Source organism: Rutidosis leptorrhynchoides, chromosome 6 (genome assembly GCF_046630445.1).
Source record: "Rutidosis leptorrhynchoides isolate AG116_Rl617_1_P2 chromosome 6, CSIRO_AGI_Rlap_v1, whole genome shotgun sequence".
Taxonomy (NCBI): Eukaryota; Viridiplantae; Streptophyta; class Magnoliopsida; order Asterales; family Asteraceae; genus Rutidosis; species Rutidosis leptorrhynchoides.
Genome location: NC_092338.1, coordinates 427,591,197 through 427,616,485, shown reverse-complemented (window position 1 = coordinate 427,616,485; position 25,289 = coordinate 427,591,197). Strand labels below are relative to the sequence as shown.

General features: G+C 34.3%; 3 protein-coding genes across 3 annotated transcripts; all 3 read left to right on the top strand.

The window, feature by feature from the left end:
• The first annotated feature begins 2,275 nt into the window (after positions 1 to 2,275).
• Positions 2,276 to 8,672, top strand: LOC139855504 (DNA polymerase epsilon subunit B). The gene is made up of 13 exons (XM_071844732.1): positions 2,276 to 2,447; positions 2,942 to 3,119; positions 3,219 to 3,372; positions 4,091 to 4,223; positions 4,441 to 4,517; positions 5,179 to 5,283; positions 5,623 to 5,703; positions 6,044 to 6,174; positions 6,261 to 6,355; positions 6,437 to 6,536; positions 6,863 to 6,977; positions 7,247 to 7,357; positions 8,356 to 8,672. Exons 1-13 carry the CDS (start codon positions 2,276 to 2,278, stop codon positions 8,548 to 8,550), a joined length of 1,647 nt encoding a protein of 548 aa, XP_071700833.1. The 3' UTR covers positions 8,551 to 8,672.
• A 523-nt stretch (positions 8,673 to 9,195) lies between these two features.
• LOC139855551 (protein C2-DOMAIN ABA-RELATED 4-like) lies at positions 9,196 to 10,221 on the top strand. The gene is made up of 3 exons (XM_071844784.1): positions 9,196 to 9,371; positions 9,631 to 9,726; positions 9,854 to 10,221. The coding sequence occupies exons 1-3, from the start codon at positions 9,261 to 9,263 to the stop codon at positions 10,136 to 10,138; spliced, it is 492 nt and encodes a 163-aa protein (XP_071700885.1). The 5' UTR covers positions 9,196 to 9,260; the 3' UTR covers positions 10,139 to 10,221.
• Positions 10,222 to 15,166: 4,945 nt separating this feature from the next.
• On the top strand, positions 15,167 to 21,673 carry LOC139855644 (auxin efflux carrier component 1). The gene is made up of 6 exons (XM_071844887.1): positions 15,167 to 16,473; positions 16,558 to 16,762; positions 16,883 to 16,968; positions 19,916 to 20,073; positions 20,648 to 20,724; positions 21,281 to 21,673. The coding sequence occupies exons 1-6, from the start codon at positions 15,291 to 15,293 to the stop codon at positions 21,348 to 21,350; spliced, it is 1,779 nt and encodes a 592-aa protein (XP_071700988.1). The 5' UTR covers positions 15,167 to 15,290; the 3' UTR covers positions 21,351 to 21,673.
• Positions 21,674 to 25,289: the final 3,616 nt, after the last annotated feature.

Below are 25,289 nucleotides of genomic sequence, written 5' to 3'. Positions count from 1 at the left end.
AAACTTACTTAGCTTTTATGATGATGAATGATGATGATGATGACACTTAAACTTAATTTATTCACTTTTAACCTTTTGGGACAACATACTGACCTAGTAACCTTTGACTTAGGTTGACGACCTTTCGGACCAACTTACTACTTGCATACTTTCATTATCGACTTTACCGCTCTTATCACTGTGACTTATAGCATCCCCTTTTACTTTAACTATTTTGGGACTGAGAATACATGCGTTTTTTACGTTTTACTTACTAGACACGAGTACTTAAACTTTATATATGTGTGGGTTATACAACGGCATAAACTTTCCCCTTAGCTCGGTAACGTTTAGTCATTGGTTTTTGAACCGGTGAACGCGGATCTTAAATATGGATCCATAGGGTTTGACATCCCCACTCGGGCTAGTCGCGCTAGAATTTAACGGGTGTTTAATACTTCGTAAACTTACGCACTCGCCAAGTGCACCTTTAGGGGGTAATATTACGTTAAGTTAGTTACCGGGTGCCCACGGATAAGCATATACTTTATCATACTGATTTGAAATACTGATTTGAAACGCTGGTTTGAAGCACTGAAATCTCGTAGCCTACATTACATTACTGATTACAGACAAACTATAGCTCACCAACATTGGTGTTGATTTTTTAAGCATGTATTTCTCAGGTGCTTAGACGTTGTTGCTTCCGCTGTTAGACTTGCTGTCTTGGTGTTATAGACTTGCTATTACGGACCTGCTGTGTTAGATTTCCGCTATATTACTTAGAGATGTCTCAATCATAGAACTTTTGTGTTGCATTCGTAACTTACGTTATTTTCAAACAATGGCTTTGTAACGACCGTTGGGTCACATACTTGTGTAAACGCTTCTATTCATAGCAAGCACATTATCTTTTATAAAACGTTATCTTTTCATGAATGCAAAACTGATTTTCAAACAGCATATAGTGTTTGACCTTGTAATGATCCTGTTGTTGACGATCCGTACACGATGGTTTTGTACGGGGAGTCACATTACAAATTCTTATATTTGAAACCTCGAACCAAACAGAAGATAGGATTTCAACTCCCAAGATTTCAAATCCTGTGAGATTGCAAATCCAACGGGATTTCAAATCCATTAGGATTTCAAATCCTGAAAATTGAAATCCTTGAACCAAACGCCCCCAAAGTATTTTTGTATTTCATAATGTAATAAAACACGAATAAGCCCAATAATACTAGGCCCCGACATATTGGATAATGTATATGTAATAGAAAAAGGCCTGCCAGATCTCATCTTTTAATATCTATTAAATATGTAAAATGATGATGTCATAATTAAACATTCTCTAATCATAAAAATAATTCATAATAAAAAGTATTATTTTAAAACATCTTTGATGATGTCATTATTTTATATTAATTTAATTAAAAAATATTATGAAATCTTTTATAAAAGAATATACTAATCTTTCTTAAATTTACAATCTTCTATAGAACAACCAATGAATACATTTACAATTTTTAAAGCATATTGTACAACCTTTATATAATAATTGTATTTTAATTTTCTAAAATAAATTCCAAAGACATTTATTATTACTATTACTAATAATTATTTTTAAAAATATAAATACTCAACTTTGAGCAAAATTTATTATTATTATTATTATTTTTAGTATAATAATTTTATTATTATTATTATTTTTAGTATAATAATTTAAATTATAAATATTATAAAATAATATTAATATTCAAATATAGATTCTTTTTACGAGATTAATTACGTTACATATGTATTTGAAAATACATGCCTATATATATTTGAAAAAACAACAAGTTTCTTAGTCGAACGGGTCATTAAAATAAATCACTTTAGCATTTATATTCACTTAATACCTAAAATATATTATTAAATTATTTCGTTTAAAAAACCCGTAATTTTACGGGTCATTTCAAAATGTAATAAAACACAATAAGCCCAATAATGCTAGGCCCCAAACAAACTCGATACTATACATGTAATAGAAAAAGGCCTGCCCAGATTTATTTATTTATTTATTTAATTTTTTTTTTGATCAAGAACAACGAAAACTTATCTGTTATGAACCCTGCTTAGCCTATGTTGTATTAGCTCTATGCGAAATTAAAAAATTAAAATTGACAACATTTTTCCCGCCATTTTATCTATCTTTAATTGACTAATAATTCGTTTTCCCTCTTTGTGCTACATATTCCAATTCAATTCAATCCACACTACAAAGAATTTGTTTTTTCTTCAAGAAACCAAGAAAATGAGTGGAACGATGAAGAGTAAAATAAAGAAACAGTGCAAAATGAGAGGATATATTCTCAAACTCGAAGCTTTAAACGAGATTCTTAATTATTTAAACAACTTTCTAGATCCGGTAACTCAACAAGATGAAGCCCTAAATATCCTGCTTGATGAACTCCACAATCGATCACGTTTGTTATCTCCATCTCTCTACCTTTTTCATCATAACATTCTTATTTTGATTCGGAATGTATTAACAGTTTTGTTATTTTCTACTCAGATTTAGGGTTTATAATTCTGTCACGTGACACCTAGTTTGATACTCTTTCTAGGATGTTTTGGGATTCTATGCATATTATTGTATTTTAGTTTATTTTAGAACACTATTTATCTTTGAATTGAAATGTTAAGACCCATTTTTTATTTTAATCACATAATATTTTTGTGAAGTTGGACTCTGATTAATTTTGGTACCGATATTGTCAAATTTGAGATCTTTGATTACCTTTTGATGGTAATTATTATCTCTTAATTATATATAAGAGAATGAAATTAAATGATGATATATACATTTATCTATTTTACTCTGTTTTAGGTTAATATTAAGTGTGGATTTTAACTTGCTTTTATCTTTAGAGAGATTTGTTTATTTTATTTTTTATTTTTATTTTATGAATTGAGGCAGTGAAGTCTTCAATTTTGGACAAGGAGATTGTACAGCGGGTTGCAAGCCAGCTTATCGGTGCTCGAGCTGCTAACGAGGTTGATGTTTTTAGTACAAATACGTCCACGGCATTAAGCGTGATTGACGCATTCGTCATTCCAAAGTTTCGATATGATCCAATTAGAAAGATATTTTGCCAGTAAGTCTCATTCTAGATATATGGTTTACTGAACTATCATTTCCCTTTTTTATAAGCCAAAGCCCACATTGAAAGAAAAATGTTTTTAATTTCATGCAGACACACAGGGAGACTTCCAATTCATGGTGATGCTCCTTCGAAAGCTTGGCTGTACAGGGACAGGTTTCTTTTGTTATCTCAAAGGCTAACTCGTATTCCACAATTTTCAAAGCCTTCATTTAGTACCGAATCATCCGAGTTTGGGAGCTGTGAGGTCATCATTTTTTTCATGTGTTATCACTTTATATTCTTTTTCACCTGAGTTGTGCAAATTTCCAACATAGACTTATGAATGTTGTCGGTTCAGGTTATGTTTTACCATAACATGTCATACTGGTAAACAGTGATGAAATCATGAATTTTTCTCACTGGGGACGAATTTTGTTTTAAAAGCGTTCACATTCATTGCAACTTTTTTTCTTCCATGAAAATAAACCTTTTGGGTCATGAGCTTTTGGGTTGGGGGCAAAATATGGAGGCTTTTGGGCAAATTATGAAGGCTTTTAGGCTTGCAAAAAATCTACTAGGGGCAAAATAAAAAAAATTCCAAATTTTTAAGCCTGAAAATTTCAAGTCCACTGGGGCAGGTAACACCTGCCCCCTAGTATTTTCGCCCCTGCCGGTAAACATAAATTTGCTTTTTTTTTATGAAAAAGTTACATTATAAACCCTACAAGTTTTTTAATATGAACAATTACCGTATAAGATATTAATAGAAAAAATTGAAGTTTTTGACAAAAAACGTTCCAAGTCAATCCAACCTGTTCACATATCAAAACAATAGTAATTTAGACTTTTTACTCATCAACTCACCCATTTGCCACATTTACTTTCACCTTTAAGTTTTGTAACACATGACTAATCTTATTTAACGCCATAATCTTTTGATCTGTTATGTTCTAAAATATATTTTATGGTTCATCATGTTTTAGATATCTCAAATTCAATCTTTGGTTGGACGTACCGGAATTAGTTGGGTAATGGGCGTCATATCTCAATTGGAAGATGGTCATTTTTACCTTGAAGACTTGACAGCAGCTGTGGAAATCAATCTCTCAAATGCAATATCCTTAGTCATCTTATTAATGCTACTAAATAAGTATGTTTTGTTGGATTGCATGCTTTAAATATAAAAAAAAAAAGTTTTAGATGGAATGAAAATCATAAACAAATTTATGGATTTACTAGCCCTCAAAGCGGCTCTCTTGATTTGCAACATTTTTTTGATATTAGTAAATTATGATAAGTAACAACCTTGTATTTCTCTTAACATTTTTTTACAAAGTAACAACAGGATATTTTTCTGAGAACACTATAGTGTTAGCTCAAGGGGAGATGCTCCTAGATGGTACATTCCAGGTTAGTTTTGCTATCCCCTTTACTGGTTCTTCATAAAGGCAAACTGGGTAACGTGTCTAACCGTTTTGACGTCAAAGGTATATCTGGAAAACGGGTCAGGTTGGGTCGTTTTTGGTAACGGGTCAAAATGGTCTTGGGTTGAAATGGGTCATGGGCCAAACGGGTCAATTTTTTAAACTGTCCAAATGGTCAGGCTGGGTCGAGTTGAAACGGGTCACAGGTCACTGTGTATCTACAAATTCTGAATATACTATAAACTTGATGAAGCGTAGAACACTATGACCTCTATGTTTTGGAAATCGAACATGAAGGAGGCCATATCATAGATAATAGCACAACTTGAATTGATCCATTTATACGTAAATGACTTAAAAATCGTTATAGGTAAATTACTCATTCAGTGGACGTCAATAAGTGAGATAGTTGTTGGAAATTTTTTCCCGAATCTCTTTATTTTGGTTCTGTTGTATTCCTTTGTACACATCTCATGTTTCTGTATTCTTTGCACATGCACACTACTTTGATATGTCATTTTTAGATTAGACATGCGAATGCTGATATGTGAACTATAGTAAAGCAATACTTTCGTTATTTATCATTATAAAAAAAGATAATACTAGAAATTCATCATTAGCATATTGTGGTTTTCAATAATATGCAGGTTCAAACATTTGGTTTCCCACCATTAGAAGATAGAGATAAGTCAACTTCATTATTTACAGGGCTTGATTATTTTGGTAGTGGTACAATTACAAAAGATGAATCTGTATCCTTTCTTAGGCATTTAATTCTTATAATACAGTTCAAGTTCTTTAATTTAATAGTGATGTCACTTTATTGTTTATTTCAAGAACTTCAAGGGAGTCGAGCCGAGCTCAAGCTTAATAGTGCTCGGGTTTTCTTTAATTAGTATAGGTTCAGTATGGGTTTGGGTCAGATATTATCTTCAAAAGTAGTTTTAGTTTTAAAAAGTATTTTTTTTAAGAATAACTTGAAAGCTTTGACCATAAGTTGAGATCCTTTTGAATAGTAATGAATGGAATAATTAAATAACATTATTTGCAAATCACAAGTGCTGTTGGAAGATTCCTTGATTGTTTTTCAGAAACAACTTGCAGAGATGGAATCAATGGCAGTAAATGAAATGTTTGTTGTACTATCTGACATCTGGTTGGACGATGAGAAGGTATCGAGTTCGTAATATTATTAAAGGTGGCAAAATGGACGGTTGGGTAACAGGTTCAAACGAGTTTGCTGACCAACAAAAAAGCTTTATTTTTTTTTTTCAATTTTCGTGAGTACGAAATGTTTTAGTTACACTCAGAAACTATATTATTACATTAACACTCAAAACTTTATTAATTACATGACCGACTCATTTGATCCACCTTAAATTTTGTATAATCTTTTAGATATAATCCATTGCCCAAATTGACCCACTTGTAACAAACGAAAGTTCGCCACCTGTAGTTAGCAATAATCTTATACATTGCCTAATATCTTTATTAACTTTTTTGTTTGAGAAGACGATGGAAAAACTAGAGACTGTGTTAGATACTTATGAAAATGAAGTGATTGTTCCTTCTCTTTTTGTGCTGATGGGAAATTTCTGTTCACGTCCATTTAACCTTTCGTCTAGTTCTTTCTCGAGTATCAGGTGTGATGTGGTTCTTCTTTTACTTACATTATAGTTTATTATTTTTATTGAGTTAAAAAAAAAAAGAAGACATTTATACTATACAGATCGAATTTTGCAAAACTTGGACAAATGATTGGAAACCATCAGCGGTTAACCGAAAACAGTAGATTCATTTTCATTCCCGGGCCGGAAGATGCGGGTAAATATTGTTGATTCCCTTATTTATACTTTTGAAATTATGTGATTTCTTTTTATATATATGTTATGTGTTACTATACAGGTCCTTCAACTGTTTTACCTCGATGTGCTTTACCCAAATATATAACTGAAGAGCTTAAGAAATACATCCCAAATGCCATATTTGCAAGTAATCCATGCAGGTGTGTCTGCAATTTTTTTTCTAGATGTTTTATTAAGCTATAAGCTCCTGTTTTCTTTCTGCTATACATAAAGGGTAAAAGGTATAAGGTTTTCCCTGTCCGGGCTATTTGGAAGGGCGAGTAATTCGACTGATGTACGCAGCCCATCATGATTAATCCCTGGTTGTTACCAACCCTTCCCTGGCCACCACAAAATATTCGTCAATCGTCATAGACATGATTCGAACATGAGATCTCTTGCAAAGAACTCAGGGCCCTAATCACTAGGCTATCTTGTGATGGTTTTAAAGTTTATAAATGTGATACTTCTCTGTATTGATTTTCAGAATAAAGTGGTATACGCAAGAAATAACATTCTTCCGCCAGGATCTACTTCACAGAATGAGAAGGTCTTGTTTGATTCCTCCTTCAACAGAAGAAACCAAAGAGCCTTTTGAGCATGTAAGTTACTTTCTTTCATGCGATTCAAAATATAGGTGAATTGCCACCCTTTACTTCTGAACGGGTGGGCTTGTTGTACATGGATCGAATGTCTCCCAAAGTTTTTTAGTGTATAAAGTTGGTAACAATTTAGTAAGAGCTATGGTGATGAGATTATTTATCAATAAAAGTTGACCATCAAATGAATTGATTGGTTTTGTGTGACTTAAAGCTGGTAATCATAACTAACTCGTAGCCATCATTTAATTAATTTTTTTTTTGTAATGCAGCTTGTTGCTACCATAATACATCAAAGTCATCTCTGCCCTCTCCCTTTGAGTGTACAACCCATCATTTGGAATTATGACCACTGTCTTCACCTGTATCCGACTCCACATACGGTGAACTAATATTTCTTTTACCATCTTCATTACCTTCTATTTGTTCTATGTTGCATGGGTTAGAAAACAAAAATATCGCGTACACATGAATCTCTTTATATAATATTATTTCTTGTTAGATCTTACCGGTGCCTAAATAAAAATGGTATCTATAGTCCATTCAATAGAAGTAGTAGAAACTAGAAAATATTATATGACAACTATATTTAGGCATACAACACAAATACAATAAGAAAACATTTCTAGTTCCTCTATTTCATAACAGTTGCTGCTGGGCTGTTTGTTCAAAATCTTCTCTTAGGGTGTGTTTGAATGATTAAGCGTTGAATGACTCATAATCTGAATCATTCAAAGGTTCCGAACGAATTTGGTTCTGAATGAAAATAAGCCGTTTGATAATTGTTTTGATTAAACAATATGAATGAGATAAATTTACCGTATTAACATTTTACATAAATAAAAATTCAATATACTTGTTTGATAAGTGTTTAGGATATGATTTAAGTAGGATTTCACAGAAAATTTAGGTGCTTAATGATTAAAAGTTTGTTTCAACTTTGAATGGTTAACACTCAGCATCATATTTCATTCACAGACCAGAAACAAATGCCCTGAATGCTGAATGGTTCAACATTAAGTGCTGAACCATTCCATTAAGCGATAAACAAACAAACCCTTAAAGTAGCAACATTTTTGAAGTTATAGCTGAACTAACAATACTGAATGAGTCTAGAAACATCCTTTTATTTGTGTTCATGAATGGTATATAGATAGCCATATATAAAACACCAAAAGTTGCAAATTACAGTCTAAAAGAATATAAAGAACCTTGTTTGGTCTGCTGTAGATTTCTGCATCTGATACCAAACTCGTTCAGCTATTTATATGTACAGATAACGAGTTTAGCAATTAAACTTTATTTTAATTTTTCCAAGTGTTATCATAAAGGTTGCTATGGGTATGTTATACTTATCGTGTTTTGACCTTTTGTATTACAGATTGTATTGGCTGACAGAAGCAATATGAATGTCTTCAATTACTCTGGTACAACTTGCTTAAATCCAGGCTCTTTCTCACTTGACACCCAGTTTGCAGTATTTCGGCCTTTGACTCGAATTGTTGAACTTTCGGATTTAAACAAAAAGACACCCGAAGAAACATCGTCTCCTGAAAGATTTCAGCTTTCTGACTGACAAGAACCACCAACTGTTTTTTGTTTTAATCACACTAACTAAATTAGAGTAAGTAGCTTTTTATCACTTCTGGAGCCCGTTCTATGAATTCGTTAGATTTGGATCACATGTATGAAAACAAACCCAAGCAATTACGTTTTTCTTTAACTATAAGTTGACATTAATCTATTAGTTTAGCGTATTTAAACGAACCTTAGAGAAAAGATTATAAATCCAAAATGAATTCAAATGCGTCCTCAGTCCTCACCACATTCCCCGTTCTTTAAATTAAAATATTGTTTTTGAATGATATTGTCTCGTTTTCATGTTACAATCCTTTCTTTAGGCCGTTTGTGTTTCTATATCGACTTAAAATGTGTTATAGTTTATAGCTATTTTGAAAGTTTCTAAAAGATGCAATAACATCAACAATGTGTAAGAGACTTATTTTAGTTATTCATACACGAGGGATGATAAAATTGGTAATTGGTGGTAACTAATTCACACGTGTGATAAACAAAACTAAATAACAAAATTGCATGTCCTTCCAATCCTCAAAATCAAATCTTTTCTCAGGGAAAAGCAAACCCTTAATTTCATTCCGATTTCAAGATACTTGTATCCATTTGTTTTAAATTTGTCACCTTTTTTGGTGTTTCGAATAATTAATCGTATGGGCAGTTTCAGCAGAGAGGGATCTCAAAAACAGGTGTTGAGGATCTTGTTGTGTAATGGATAATCTGTTAGGTCTTCTTAGAATTAGAATTAAAAGAGGTATAAATCTTGCGATTCGTGATTTTCGTTCGAGTGATCCTTATTGCGTAATCATCCTTGGCGAACAGGTTAATTGTCCACCTTTAATCTATTATATTTTTCAAACACTTTCAATAACTATAACTATAATTTGTAGATATACATATATATTTAGAGAATCCCTGTAGATTTGTGATAATCTTGATAGTTGTTTGGTGTATGAGATTGAATTGAAGTCATCTACACTTAGTTTTGCCCCAAATCTTTAATTTACTCCTAACATTGACATTAAATTAGAACCTGTATGATAACTGACTTAACTAACATTTTGTTAATTATTTGATATAGAGACTAAAAACTCACATAATAGATAGAGACCTAAACCCTGTGTGGAATGAAGACTTGACTCTTTCCATAGAAGATCCAGATATGCCAGTTCAGTTGGTATGTTAAATCCAACCTTCATTATTGGTATCATTATTAATTATTAATTATTATTATTATCTGTATTAAAAAGGTAAAAAACTAAGAGTGAACAAGTTTAACATTTTCTTGATATATATTGTTGCAGATGGTATTCGACCACGACACGTTTTCTAGAGACGATGAAATGGGAGATGCATATTTTGACATCAAAGCGTTTCTTGAGACACAAAAGATGAATTTAGAATCTGACTCTGTACCAAATGGTACAACTCTAAAGAGGATTAAGCCGTCTAGTTCAAATTATTTGTCTGAAGAAAGTTGTATCATTTGGCAAGATGGTAATGTCGTTCAAAACATTCTTCTTAAACTGAGGAATGTTGAGTGTGGTGAAATTGAACTCGAACTGCATTGGATTGACCTTCCTCATTAACACTAAGAATGTGGTTTGCAGTTGTTTGTCGTGTCTTAGAACGTTTTATATGTTGATTGGATTTGACCAAACATCAGATTTAGCGGGGAGTTTAGGTATGATTGTTTATATCTGAAACATATTTTGTAATTGTTTTGTAGAGTAGGATTTCTATTCGTTCGCAAAATCTTGTTCAGTGGCAATTGGGGGATCACGACGGGGACCTAGAATTAACAAAATAAAAAATATTTGTGATGATCATACTTGTCTTATGCCCCTCTTTACACAATAGTAGTGCCTTATTAAATGAAAAAATCTATTTAGTATGATTTAATAAATGGTCACAGGAAAAACATTATTTCATTTAGTATGCTGAATGAAATAATAGATTTATATGGGTAGTCAGTACATAATTGTATGTAATATATATGAGATACCTTCTTGTATCTCACACACTCGTTGTACTTCTTTTCGTTTTGGTGGTGTTAATAAATTGTTTGCTTTAAAAACAAAAAAATAAAAAAGAAAACTTCATTCATGCTGAATGAACCAATATGTTTTCTAAACACTTATTATTAAAAGTGCACGACGATAATGACATGTCATTGACCCTTTGATATTGACAATTCTTTTTTGAAAGGCAAATATAATTTTATTACTCAAATTCTCATAATACAAAGTGGTTTGTTTTTTTTTTTTTTTTATAAAAGGGGACGGTACCCGGAGAAATTTTATTAATCACAAAAAAATAAGTACAGTGGGCGGATGTTTTGAATTGACCATCCGAAACACTTTGACAAAATTACCTATTCTAGGAAATTAAATCTATACATATATCAAAAACCCTAATAAATAAAGAAAACCTTATGTCTAAACAACCACCAAAGTGGTTTGTTTGCACCATCTATCTCTATATACATACAGTGTGTTCCAAGATGTCAAGATGACAGCTTGGTATGTGAAGCTCACAATCTACTCGACATTTATTGAAGAAAAATGTGGGGATTGTGAATCCAATTATGCCAGTCGATAACCTTGTCTTTGCTCCTCTTCGCTATCCACTCATAACTTTTAACTTGAATTTCATTGAGGGCAACCGGGACGTTCCAAGTCTTGTTTGAGAAGACCTTTTGATTACGGTTTTTCCAAATAAGATAGCAACTTGACCATAATACCGCTTGCCAAATGCTCTTTCCTAAACCCGAATTTGCATGCCCCGCATCCGAGAAAAACTCCCCCAAGTTGGGGGGGTTGAAGTTACCACAACCCCACCAATTAAAAACTTTGTTCCACACCTCGATGACATGTTTGCACAAGAAGAGGGAGTGATCTACCGATTCGATGTCATCATCACAAAGTGGACACCGTACCGAGTGTAAATCAATCCCTCTTTTATCCAATTCCACTAGAGTTGGTAGTCTTTTCCTCCTTGCGCGCCATACAAACACCTCTATCTTCTTGGGACCAACTTATTTCGTAAAGTTTCAACATTATTATTACCCCGAGGGATTAATTTTTCTTCAATCAACACCGTCAGTGACTTTGTTGTGAAGTTCGCATTGCTTCCCGCTCTCCACCTCCATGAATCATACTCAGAATGGTTGATGATCGCGCCTACTAGTAGCTCATTAAGGCTTTCCAATTCGCCACTAGCACGCCTGGAAGGAGTTTGAACCCAAGACCAATTACCCGCACAATTTATCCCATCCAAAAGTATTCGATCTTTAACCGAAGCCGCCAAGTCATTTTCTTGTCTCACCAATCGCTTGAATCTATTTTTAAACGCCTCTTCTCCAAGCCAAATATCATTCCAAAATGAAGTTGAAGAACCATCACTTATATCTTTGACAAAAAGTTTCCTAAAAGGAACGTTAATTTTCTCAATGTCAAACCCGCACTTAATGATGCCATTCCATATTGATTTAAAGGAATCAAAATGAGATGGGTCATTAAGTGCAAGTCCACCCGATGAACCATAGATGCTCGAAATGACTTTGACCCACAAAGATTTGGTTTCGGTTTTAAACCTCCACCACCATTTGCCAATCAAAGCCATATTTTTACAATTAAGAGATCCCAAATTAAGCCCGCCCTCACAATAAGGTAGAATCGTATCGTCCCATTTGACTCAAGCCATTTTTGACTTATTACCCGACCCGCCCAAAAAAAAAAGAACGTCTTACACTCTCAAGATGTTTGATTACACATGGCGGAGCGCGAAAGAGCGAGAAGTAGTGCAACGGGAGACTATTGAGTACCGCTTTGACAAGTGTTAAACGTCCACCAAAAGACACCGAACGAGCCTTCCAATCCGAAAGTCTTTTCTCGAATTTACTTACAACCGGGCCCCAACTCTCCTCCTTTTTCATATTACCACCCACGGGGAGTCCGAGATACATGAAAGGGGTTGAATCAACTTTGCACCCGAATAATCTAGCCATACTCTCAACCTCCACATCTTCCACCCCTATCCCGATTAAGTTGCTTTTGTGATAATTTATCTTAAGACCCGAAGTTAATTCGAAACATTTGAGCAGTTTCATGAGGCTACGAACATTCCTTTCATTCCAAGTTCCGAAGAAAATTGTATCATCCGCGTATTGTAGATGTGATATTATAACTTTGTCCACACCTACTTCCACCCCCGAGAACATTTTCTTTTCAACCGCATTTTTAGTTAAGACGTTTAGCATACTAAATCTATTATTTGAAAGTCGCATTTTTACTTTTTTTAATTCGCCGATTAGCATACAACTACAAAAATCAATTCACAAAAATTTGAATCTTCATCATCATCGGAATCGCTAGTCACTTCAATCTTTCTTATTTTTCTTGCTCGTTTTAGTTTTGAAGACTTGCTAACTTAAACACGACTTTCAAATCTAATTAAAAAGTTAATGACAATCTTGAATTACATGTATCTAAAAGTGTAAATTTGTTGCAAATTGTTTGTTAGCAAAACAAATGCAACAATAATAATGTTCCCATAAGAGATTGTTTAGGCACCAAAAACGAACTTATCTTTTTCGCATGTTGTGCTGCATTTTGAGCCGACATAATCCACAAAGTAGTAACTTAATTATAATGCTATTGAAATTCCCATTTGAACGTTGAATGACATTGAACCAAGACAGTAGTTCCATGCTCGTGTTTTGGTACACATCTCTATGTAGTTTTCGCCATCGGAAACAAATACTTAATGTGCTAATTCAACCATGTGTCAATGTGTCATCATAGTTGTACATGTATAGAACTTATTATTTGTCTTACATAAATAAAATATAAAAACATGTCCTTTAAATATGAAAAGCTAAGATATTTTTTTTTAGAAAGGCAAGACAAATTTTATTAATCAAGAGACAAAGTACAAAGGATAAGTATGCGAGAGCATACTTCGAACAAAAGCTTACAGCTAAAAAATAATACGACACAATCGATTCAGCCACGATCTTCATACGAATTTGGGTTTAGAAGCCGTTGGTTCCGATCAAGGTTGACTTTTTTCGCCCGACTTGAAATCCATTCGAATGCTTTGATTTGAATCTCGTTTAGAACCATAAGACCATTCCCCTTTTTGTTGCGAAATAGCGTAAGATTCCTATTTTGCCAAATAATGTACCCGTAAATTCACTAGACGGCTTGCCAATACTTGAGAATTCATTTACAATTTTATATATATATATCTTAAAAACTAAATCAATTGGAGAAACAACTACCAAAATCTTGGTTCGTGTAGTTGGAAAGTTTGATTGGCTTCGAGAAAGATTCTGCTTGTGTGAATTATAATTGTATAAATTAAAGTGTCATTAATCTAATAAATTCACCACTTTTTTAGATAAATCTACTACAAATATATATTAACTGATTAAACTATATATATTCTACTAAAGCACATTTATATATTAACTAATAGACAAAACACTGTTTCACTATTCACCAATAGTAATAAAGGGTATTTTCGTCTTTTCATTTTTTTTGCCCCTAACGATAAAATAAGCAACTTTTGTAAAAGAAATAACCCTTAAATGTTACCAAAAGATTATTAACTAATAGACAAAACACTGTTTCACTATTCACCAATAGTAACCAGGGGCATTTTTGTCTTTTCACTTTTTTTTTGGTCCCCAACTATAAAATAAGCAACTTTCGTAAAAGAACCAACCTTTCAATGTTACCAAAAGTTGTCGAAATTTTTTTTTTTTTACAAAAAAATCAACTAACTTTTTTCCCCCCCTCTTTTCTTCCTCAACGATAAAAGAGACAACTTTAATAAAATGAACAACCCAATGCTACTAAAAGATGTCGAAAAACATTCTTTTTTACAAAATACATCAACTAACTTTAAAAAGGCTAAAAGAAGCAACTTTCACAAAAGGAACAACCCTTAAATGTTAGATGTCGAATTTTTTTATTTTTTTATTTTTTTTTTACAAAACAGATCAAGACTTTTTTTTAACTCACATTCAAAACGGAGCCCCCGGCGCGAAGCGAGGGCTCCACAACTAGTTTATATTAAATGTATCAAAAATATAAATAAAAATGTTACTACCCGTAAATTAAGTAATTCAACACGTACAACTTTTTTTCTTCTTTCAAGAATTATACTTTTAAAGCTTAAACTATCTTATAAATTTTCGGATATATACATTAATAAATAAATAAATAAACCACATCCTTCCATACAAGTGACACATTCTATCGTCTTTCTAACTTACTAAAATATTAAAATTAAAATATATAGAGTATATATAAAAATTGTATGAGAATAACCCTTCAATCTTCAATCAAGAGGTTGTGGGTTCAAACCTCACTTGAGGCAGTAAGATATAAACATTTGTGATTTTATGAGTAGAGTGTGAGTTTGCCTTTCAATATATATATATATATATATATATATATATATATATATATATATATATATATATATATAAACTAGTTGTATCAATATTTAACATTTCCACTAACCATAAGTTACATATAAAAATCCACAAACACAAACCAAGAAGAAAAAAAAAACAAACCAAAAGATATTACCAAACCATCCCCTTCTTCACCCCTTTACCCCTACCCCTTTAAACACTCCAAACACTTCACACTTTCTTCATATCACTCCCCACTTCTTTAAAACCTTCAAAAACCATTCAATCTTCAAACACAAAAACTCACTTCCACCATGATTACACTCTCAGATTTCTACCATGTTATGACAGCTGTTGTCCCTCTTTATGTTGCTATGATCTTAGCCTATGGTTCTGTCAAATGGTGGAAGATTTTCACCCCTGATCAATGCTCCGGTATCAACCGCTTTGTCGCGCTTTTCGCGGTCCCGTTACTATCTTTCCATTTCATTTCTAGCAACAATCCGTACAAAATGAACCTTAGGTTCATATTAGCTGATACTATGCAAAAACTAGTTGTTTTGGGGGTGCTCGCATTATGGAGCAACATCAGTAAAAGGGGTAGTTTAGAATGGTCGATAACGATGTTTTCGTTATCGACTCTACCCAATACACTTGTTATGGGGATTCCTTTACTTAAAGGAATGTATGGTGGTGAATCTGGTAGTTTAATGGTTCAAGTTGTGGTTCTTCAATGTATTATTTGGTATACTTTGATGTTGTTCTTGTTCGAATTTCGTGGTGCGAGGTTGTTGATTAATGAACAGTTTCCGGGTACAGCAGGCTCGATTGCTGCGATTCATGTTGATTCGGATGTTGTGTCGTTGGATGGACGACACATGTTGGAGACTGAAGCTGAGATTAAAGAGGACGGAAAACTACATGTTACTGTAAGAAAATCGAACGCCTCGAGATCAGATGTGTTCTCGAGGCGTTCACAAGGGTTTGGCGCTACTACGCCTCGTCCGTCTAATCTGACAAATGCAGAGATTTATTCTCTGCAATCATCTAGAAACCCGACCCCGAGAGGGTCGAGTTTTAATCATACTGATTTTTATTCTATGGCCGGTGGTGGTGGTGGTAGGAATTCCAACTTTGGGGCTTCTGATGTTTATGGGCCTCCTGTTTCAAGAGGGCCCACACCTAGACCTTCCAACTATGAAGAGGAAGGCGGGGGTGGAAGTGGTAACAATAAATCTCGTTTTCATCATGGAGTAGCGGGTGGAAATTACCCGGCACCCAATCCTGGTATGTTTTCTCCGTCAACGGGGAAATCAAATGGCCTGTTAGCCAAAAAGGCCAACGGACAAAAAACAGAAGAAGGGTCAAATGATTTACACATGTTTGTTTGGAGCTCGAGCGCTTCTCCCGTATCTGATGTATTTGCAGCACGTGAATACGGTGTTGTTGACCAACCTACCACAAAGGACTTAAAAGTGCCAATTTCACCCGTGAAAGGTTTCTTTTCGTATAAAAAATGTCTTTCGTACTATTCCTTTTAATCTAAGTGCTTTAAATGATCGAATGATGCGTTTATTCTAGGCAATGGAGAAGAGTACTTGGAGAGTTATGGTAATAACAACATAAACATTGAAGTAACCGGGAAAGGCAGCCTTGGCGGCAAGGCAATGCCGCCAACGAGTGTTATGACGAGGCTTATACTGATCATGGTGTGGCGAAAACTGATCAGAAACCCAAACACGTATTCGAGCCTGATCGGTCTCACTTGGTCCCTAGTATCATTCAGGTATAAACTACATAAATGGGTTACTATGCTTATTTCAACTTGATCCATAGTGACATCACTTAAATACGAACTTTTTATGTATATTTGTTTTGATTTATATTTATATTTTTATTTGTGTAGATGGAATGTGAACATGCCAGCAATCATAGCAAAGTCCATATCAATACTGTCGGATGCAGGACTCGGAATGGCTATGTTTAGTCTTGGTTAGTTCCCAAACATTTGCTCTATCAATTTACGGGATCGATCCTGTGATATCATTTGTTGAAATCGATCACCAATATTATAGCAAATAATATAACCATATATAATTAATTAATTAAGTTGATAGTTAAACAGGTACGAAATAGAAAATGAAACTAGTAACAAATAGTAACATGCTGTTTCAAATCAAGTGTTATCATGTTTGATTTAATTAGACTTTGTGAAAAAGAAAAAGATATTGGAATTAGTTAGGCAGGGTGATGATGATGATGATTACTTACAAGCACAAGCAGAAGCAGTAGTGGTCTGGTGGGGATCATGATGTAAAGGTGTTTTAGATTGTCGGAAACTAAAGTAAAAAACTTTACTCATTTTTATTCGGTATCAAAACTTTATACTACTCTTGTAGTCTAGTCTACCTCAACTCTTAAAAGGGTAATTCTGTAAAATCCCACACATTCATACTAAAGTTTGTATCTCCAAAAAGTGTATATTCTTCCATTGTCACATGATAACTATTCAAAGTTAGTCTAGTAGTTGCAATCCTAACATACTTACAAAAGTTATTAAGTTTAAACCTCATTTGCATCGTTTTTTGAACTGATAAGGAAAAATGATTAAAAATAGTTATAAATAACAGTTAAGTTATGTACATATAAGTAAAAAATATTCCTGTAACTCTTTGAGTAAAGCACAAAAACCTTATACCTTTATGATCTAGATTAGACTCGAGGGGCTCAGTTCATGCTGGTCAAAAGAGATGGAGGATTTAAGGGTCATTCGAGTTTAACTCTCCGGTCTGGATTACCGTGAATAACCCCCATACGAGATGATCATCTCATAAGGGGTGGTTAAACATAGACCCACCATCGTCGAGCTAGCCGATAAGTGATAGCTCGAGGGAGGCGTTAGGTTTTATTGTTCAAAGAACATTACTTGTTGCCGTATAAAGCTTGTGAGCTGTTTGATATTCCGGTAAGTCGGATAGGTTATTCAGTGGTTTCGGTTCGGCGGGTTAGATGTAAGAAAGTGATGCCTTATGTAAATTTGTGTATGAGTGTAGATGATGCCTTTACATAGGGTTTGGTGCGCTATTTATAGTTGAGCCTCTTTGTTCTTTAGTGGCACGTAATAGGACAAATGGAACATTTTTTTTTGCCGGGTTGTACTTTTGATCGGTAAAGCTGATAAAGTGTAAGTGGTCTCTGGCGCACCCTGCCAATTGTGTGTACCAACTATCGTGTACGACTACCTGTCAGCTGCATTATGTCGAGATCGTGCATTATCGTTTGTATCGTCCTTTATTGTCCTGCAGTCTTTATGTAACGCTATCTATTTAACGCTCGTGTTTTTGCCCCTTTTAGGTTGCGCGTACGCCATATATTCCGTTTGGTTAAGTAACGCCTTAATGAACGCTTCGCACTATAATGCTTGCAGGCGCGAGCGCCATGCTTGTAGTTTAAAAGATACCAAATGGCTAGGCATTTATGTTGGTCCATAAAAGTCCCGAGTTCTCTTCAACCGAAGCTAAATCATGTGGAAGGACGCCAGTCGACCGACAGTTGGGCCAGTCGACCGACAGTCGGGCCAGTCGACTGACAGTCGAGCCTGTCGATCGACTGAAGCCCAGTTCAGTACATAAGGAGTTTCAGCTTCTCAATTTAGGGTTAATCACTCTATCAAATCCCTGATCGTTTTCCTCTCATCTACAACAATTCTAAAACCCACCTAAGTCGAATAACGACTCTAGGCATCGATCTAATCCGATTTATATGATCCGGTTCGACCAATTCAATTTCCGAACGTTAACGATTCGCTAGAAACACGATCCGAAGATCCAAATAGCGTCAACACTTTGTTAAGCAAGTGTCAGCCACGTGTGATGTGCGTGTATGTGATATGCGAGTATGCGCATTATTAATTTACGTATATTAGTTTATACACATGTTATCGAAATTTAATGTTTATGCAATATTATTATTATTATTATTATTATTATTATTATTATTATTATTATTATTATTATTATTATTATTATTATTATTATTATTATTATTATTATTATTATTATTATTATTATTATTATTATTTTATTTTATTATTTATTATTATTATTATTATTTTATTTTATTATTATTATTATTATTATTATTTTATTATTATTATTATTATTATTATTATTATTATTATTATTTTATTATTATTATTATTATTTTATTATTATTATTATTATTATTATTAATATTATTTTATTATTATTAATATTATTTTATTTTATTTTATTATTATTATTATTATTATTATTTTATTATTATTATTATTTTATTTATTTATTTTTTATTTATTTATTTATTTTATTATTATTATTATTATTATTATTATTATTTTATTTTATTATAAATACTATAAGAGGTGAAAATTTAATTTAATTTAATTATAAATACTATAAGAGGTGAAAATTTAAGTCGTTCCCCTTAATTTTTTTCCGTTCCCCACCTCCCATTCACACTTTGAATTTTCAATTACCCCCCTCTACTATCATGGACTGCTAACGTTTGCATGGGTTAAAAGCGTAACTTCAATTTTTAATTTACATCAAAAAAGAAAACTCATAGTAAATTTCAATGTGTCTTATCTTCCTACTCATCACGAATTAATTTTCACCGCTACCACCATTAAACTTAAAATAATTTTACGAACAAAACGAGACTAACAACGTCCGAAATGAATACCTTTTTAAAAACGCTAATCACACCGACATCTAAATGGTCTTAACACATGAGCCGTTTCCCTCTCTGTATATACACAACGCTACGTTAAATACGAACATGCAGGCCGAAAGCCTCCGCCGCATCGCGCGGGCTACTATGGACGGACTAATTTTAGACTGTTAGTGAACATTTGTAGTATAATTTGTTTTTGTATTGACATAAGATGTTTAAATTATAGGATTGTTCATGGCATTGCAACCTCGAATGATAGCATGTGGGAATTCTGTGGCAGCTTTTTCAATGGCTGTGAGATTTATTACTGGTCCAGCTGTCATGGCTGCTGTTTCCATTGCTGTTGGTCTACGTGGCGTCCTTTTACGTATTGCCATTGTTCAGGTTTAATTTATGCCAACTTTAACTTTCTTATTTTCTTTTTATTACGTCTTGATACTTTTAAAAACATTAAATAAATTGCTCACTTGTTTTTGTGTTCATTGAACTAGTTAAATACTTTACACGAAATTATGCATCACACCATTTTTATATAACTTGTTTTTTAGAAAGTGAGCATTGTTATTTAATGAAAAAAGTGATCATGAGGGTCATGTGATTTTCACGTGGGGTATGTACATGCCTTGATCAATGCAAAACAAAGCGTGCATTCAGTTTTTTTAATTGCACACTAAATCCGACACTCCCATTTTGTCTGCCACTCTTATTTAATTATTAATTTATTATATTCCATATAACCTTAAAAGGATAAATATTCAATAAAAATAATTATTTTAATATTTCATCAAATCAATTTAATGAATCCAAAACCATGTATAAATTCCAAACTCTGTATAAAAAATGTCTTTTGCAGTATGCATTTTCTACGCATTGATAAGTTTAATTATTGTACAACTTTGGTCCCTGAACTTATGAAGTTTGTTTGTTCTTTGATAAATCTGTGTAAAAAAAAAAACAGGCTGCTTTACCACAGGGAATTGTCCCCTTTGTCTTTGCAAAGGAGTACAACGTTCACCCTGATATCCTTAGCACTGGGTATGCTTTTTCTTTTCTTTTACTTTCCCTTTACTTTTATTCTTTTCTTTTTTTGCCCCAAAATAGATTCCTTTTTGTATCTATTATGTTTTCTTACCAATCTACTTTTACTTTTACGTTTACATTTAAATTTGTTTATTAGTGTGATAGCTAGGTGATTTATTTCACTTCCAAAATTTCACTTCAAAGGTATTTTATTTAATCTCAATTGTATAAAGGTAAACATTTTTTGTGCTTTAAAGATAACAAAAAACATTTTTCTTAAAAACATGTACGATACATGTAATAGGTTATGTTTAGAAAAAATTTCTTGTTAGTAATTGTATTAATATTTTGCTAGACCTTTTAAGTTGTGACTTTGTATCAAATTTTTATTGTTATTTAGACAACCATCATAATTGATAGTCCAAAAAAGGTAAAAGAGCTAATAAATATTTATCTGTAGCTTGTTGAGAATCTTGTACATTAAAAAGACAAGGCTACTTTCATGACAAAAGCTAGTGGTAACAATAATAATTCACTTACATTTATTTATTTTTTTATGTTAAATTTGCAGTGTTATATTTGGGATGCTAATAGCACTACCCATCACACTTGTGTACTATATTTTGCTTGGGCTAGAGTGATATGCAAGGCTGACATCATCACAATATGGTGGAAAATACGTAAACCAATGATGCTCCAAACAAGTCCGTTAATGTAGTTTTCAGGTTATTAGTTGCTAGAAATAGAAAAAGATGGTGGTTGGTTATTTGGGTTCGTCCCACATTGTTTGGTCGAGTTAACGTCATACAACAACAACACGATAAACTCGCTATGGTTAATGTAGTTTGTGTATTTATGTTGTGTTACGTAAATTTGTAATGTTTAGTTAGTTGCATATTATATCTATTTTCGAGTAATTGTGTATATGCAATTGAAAACAGGGGTTGTATATTAGCGGAGGTACTCAAGCTTATCTCGTTAGAAGCTACATTTTGAGTTTAGAACAAGCTCGAGTTTGAGCTTGATCATATTTTGAATATTGTGTGGTAAACGATCAAACTCGGAGTTCTTATATTGAATCGAACAAGCTCGTAAGGCTAAACAAGCATGTCAATTATATGCAATTATTATTATTATTGTTATTATTATTATTATTATTATTATTATTATTATTATTAAAAAAATATTTTTATGTATAATTATTTACAACTAACTATTATGTATAAACGAGTCAAACTCGAGCTTATACAATGTCAAATGTTTTGCTTGCTTGAACTCGAGCCTAGTCGAGGTCGACTCGACTCGTTTACACCCCTAATATTAAAAGCACTCATCAAACATGAACAACATATGATTATTTTTTTCAAAGGCAAATTTTATTAATATAGTACTACGAAGGAAAAACCAACTATTACCACATCCATAACACCAACTACAACATGATACAACGACAAACGACCCAAATCATGGCTTCTTAGATCGAACACCCATGAACCACTAAGTGTTGTTGTATTACACGGATCTTGATTAAACACAACGACCTATAGGCGGAAACTATGATCTTTTGATTCGAATACTTGAAATCCTAAGGTTTCGATAACCTAGATGATTAAACCTAGATATTCAATAGCCTAGAACAAGTGTATTCGGCTGTGGGTTGTGAGGGAGTGCTGGAATCGACAGGAACCAAGAAACCAAGTGAAAAATACGTAACCTCAATTAGTTCCCGTCATCTCATATTTATATAAGACCCAGCTACCATCGGCTCGATGGTCTTAACCATCGGTCCGATGGTCTTCTCCCTCGGGCCGAGGGTCCCTGACCCTCGGCTGTGTTTCGATCGTCCAACCAATTAAACAATCGTTACACTAGACATTCATTCAATAACATAATCATAAACAAACCATAATAAGGCAAACATAATAATGTATCAATGTTCATTACAACTCGATAATAAAAAGAACATTAAGAACTAGGGATTATGCACCAACAAACTCCCCCTAAGACCTAGTTCGACAAACGCACAAACAAACTCTAAAGTAGGTCTTCAGTTCTTCATTCTTTACTCTACAGGGAACGGATCAGTCACCAAATTCCTCAACCAGCACAACTCGGCCACTCTTACGTACTGTTCTGCTTGTACACGATTTTCCCTGCGATACATCATTTTATTCAGGTACAACGTGCATATATCTTCTTCACAACAATTACGTAGCCAAATTGGATCCAAAACCCTGATTGTATCATTGTCATCACCATGTTCCTTTTCCAACACAATTACGGCTTCCTCCGAACGATCATCATAATACCACCAACGGAATCTCTGGCTGAAGTGCTGCGGCATTCGTTTAACCCTAATCGTACGCATGTACTTCACCGGAGCATACCTTGCAATCCTACGAACAACACCTGTTCTCTTGTTCGTTCGGTATTTGATCGTCGGGAACTGCGGTCTCCAGACCCTGTCTCCTTTAAAACTCTTAGCAAGGAAGGATCGTCGCACAAAACCCGCGACCATGGACGCAGTCGGATCATCCTCTTGATACATCATCCTGAGCCTGCCAATCTGAAGAAATTCAAAATACGGTAATGACTTAAGTTCCCAGCCATACTTGATATAGTCCACCCCGTACTCTTTCTTGATCGCATAAGCATTAAACTCCTTTATGTAGGCCCAGGCTATGATCTTGCCCTTGCTCAGCTGGTCTTTCCTCTTAGAAATTGAATCTAACCAGTTCGGTTCCAGGTCCGGCTTCTTAAACCACTTTCTATCTTTAGTAGTCTCTGCCCATTCCTTCTCTAAACCAGCCTTCTCTTCCTCACTTAAAATCTTTGTACCCATCGGTATCTTACCCTCAGCCATCTTCTCTTTACACACACGGTTAATCAATTCTTCACCTTCCCGGAAGTACTCAGCAAACGATGGAAAATCCTCAAAACCCTCGTACTTAGGATAATCCTCTTCCGGTTCATCCTCAATAATCACATCATCAATTCCATTCAGATTATCCTGATCACTAGCCACAGTCTCTACATACTCGTCATCCGATTCACGTCTTGCGGACGACGTTGCTGGTGTAGCGTCAGCAGGTGTAGCGGTTTCTTGCTCTTGACGCACCAGCCATTCAACCGCTTCACTTGTCGGCTCCGGAGGGATTTCCCCCTCCTCTAGATCATCATAAACAGATAAAACGTTCAGCTGATCCTGTGCAGACAAAAAATCAGATAAACGAAAAGCACTAATAGGTACAGCATACAGCGGTTTATCTTTGTCAAAGACTTCCAACGCTTTAGAGTTGTCCGTCTGAGCATCGTCATCATCACCAGATTCACCGTCGTTAACCTCGAGAATCTCACAGTCTTTAAACTTTTCATCCCAACCTTTAACTATCGCCTTCAGATTATCTAACTCAGTGTTCGAGCTAGTAACCTTGTTCTTATACTCAACCAGTTCTTTACCCTGACTGTCAACCTTTTGCTGTAGAGCGTTGACCTGAACTGTTAAATTCTCAATCAACTTATCCTTCTTCTCATTCTCCAACCTCATCGCCTCAATCTCCTTCTGACTCTCTTGCTTCACACTCTCAATCTCTTTCTTCATCTCTTCCTTTACCGACGATTTAAACAGCACTTGCTGAGCCATAGTCTCATTGATCAGAATTCTCAAGGAGTTCACCTGATCCAGTGTGACAGATGAACTTCCTCCAACATCTGCAGCTGCCGCTGGACTCGAAGTACCAACTTGTTCTTCAAAGTTGAGTGATGGAGGTGTGTTCAGTTGAGTGAAATGTTGTTCTGTGTGAGTTGGTTGTACTGGTGGACGGATGGTTGTTTGAGTAGGTGGTGGTTGTTGTGGTTGTTGTGGTGGCTGTTGTGGTTGTTGTGGTGGCTGGGTAGTCCTCCTTACCAAAATGATCTTCTTCGGTTTCTTACGTTGCTTAGATCCCCCTGCAACAGCTTTTCTTTTCGAGGCAGTACCAGTTACCTCACCTTCATCTACTAGCCTCTGAGTACTGCTCTCAACAGATTGATTTTGGGTCACATTAATCGGTTGATTGACCTCATCATCACTATTCGTCACTTTGAACTCTGGCTCAACCGCCGACTTGCTATTCTCATTCCTCCACTCCTTTCCTGGAGGACACACGTAATCTGCCCTAGCGATATGACAAATAAACTTAACCGGTACTACACACTTCAGCTGATCAAGCCGGTTAAGAGTATGATCATTCATGTGATGCAGATTGATTCGATCCTTCTTCTTAAATATCAACTCGGGACACTGTTTATTGATGAGCGCCTGTAAAAATCTAGGATAGATCAGAAACAGTGTAACATTCACATTCTTCAGCAGAAGATCAAAGATAACCCCCGAGAAGTTGAACTCAGCATTCAATACCAACGCAGCAAACATACTAGCGAAGGTCTCATTCAACTCATCCCATCCGCCTTGCAAATTGCTCAAACACTTCAGGATTACCAAGCCTAAATATCTGTAGGGACGGGAGAACCCGCTTCGCTTAATCCTAACTTCCACTGAGTGACTATATCCACATCTCAGTACACAGCCCGTCACTTTC

Coding starts and splice junctions, on each gene's coding strand:
- LOC139855504 (XM_071844732.1), top strand. CDS start 2,276: ATGAGTGGAACGATGAAGAGTAAAATAAAGAAACAGTGCAAAATGAGA. Junction 3,120..3,218: donor ATTAGAAAGATATTTTGCCA/GTAAGTCTCATT, acceptor AATTTCATGCAG/ACACACAGGGAGACTTCCAA. Junction 6,356..6,436: donor TCCCGGGCCGGAAGATGCGG/GTAAATATTGTT, acceptor GTTACTATACAG/GTCCTTCAACTGTTTTACCT.
- LOC139855551 (XM_071844784.1), top strand. CDS start 9,261: ATGGATAATCTGTTAGGTCTTCTTAGAATTAGAATTAAAAGAGGTATA. Junction 9,372..9,630: donor TAATCATCCTTGGCGAACAG/GTTAATTGTCCA, acceptor TATTTGATATAG/AGACTAAAAACTCACATAAT. Junction 9,727..9,853: donor CAGATATGCCAGTTCAGTTG/GTATGTTAAATC, acceptor ATATTGTTGCAG/ATGGTATTCGACCACGACAC.
- LOC139855644 (XM_071844887.1), top strand. CDS start 15,291: ATGATTACACTCTCAGATTTCTACCATGTTATGACAGCTGTTGTCCCT. Junction 16,969..19,915: donor AATGGCTATGTTTAGTCTTG/GTTAGTTCCCAA, acceptor TTTAAATTATAG/GATTGTTCATGGCATTGCAA. Junction 20,074..20,647: donor TACGTATTGCCATTGTTCAG/GTTTAATTTATG, acceptor AAAAAAAAACAG/GCTGCTTTACCACAGGGAAT.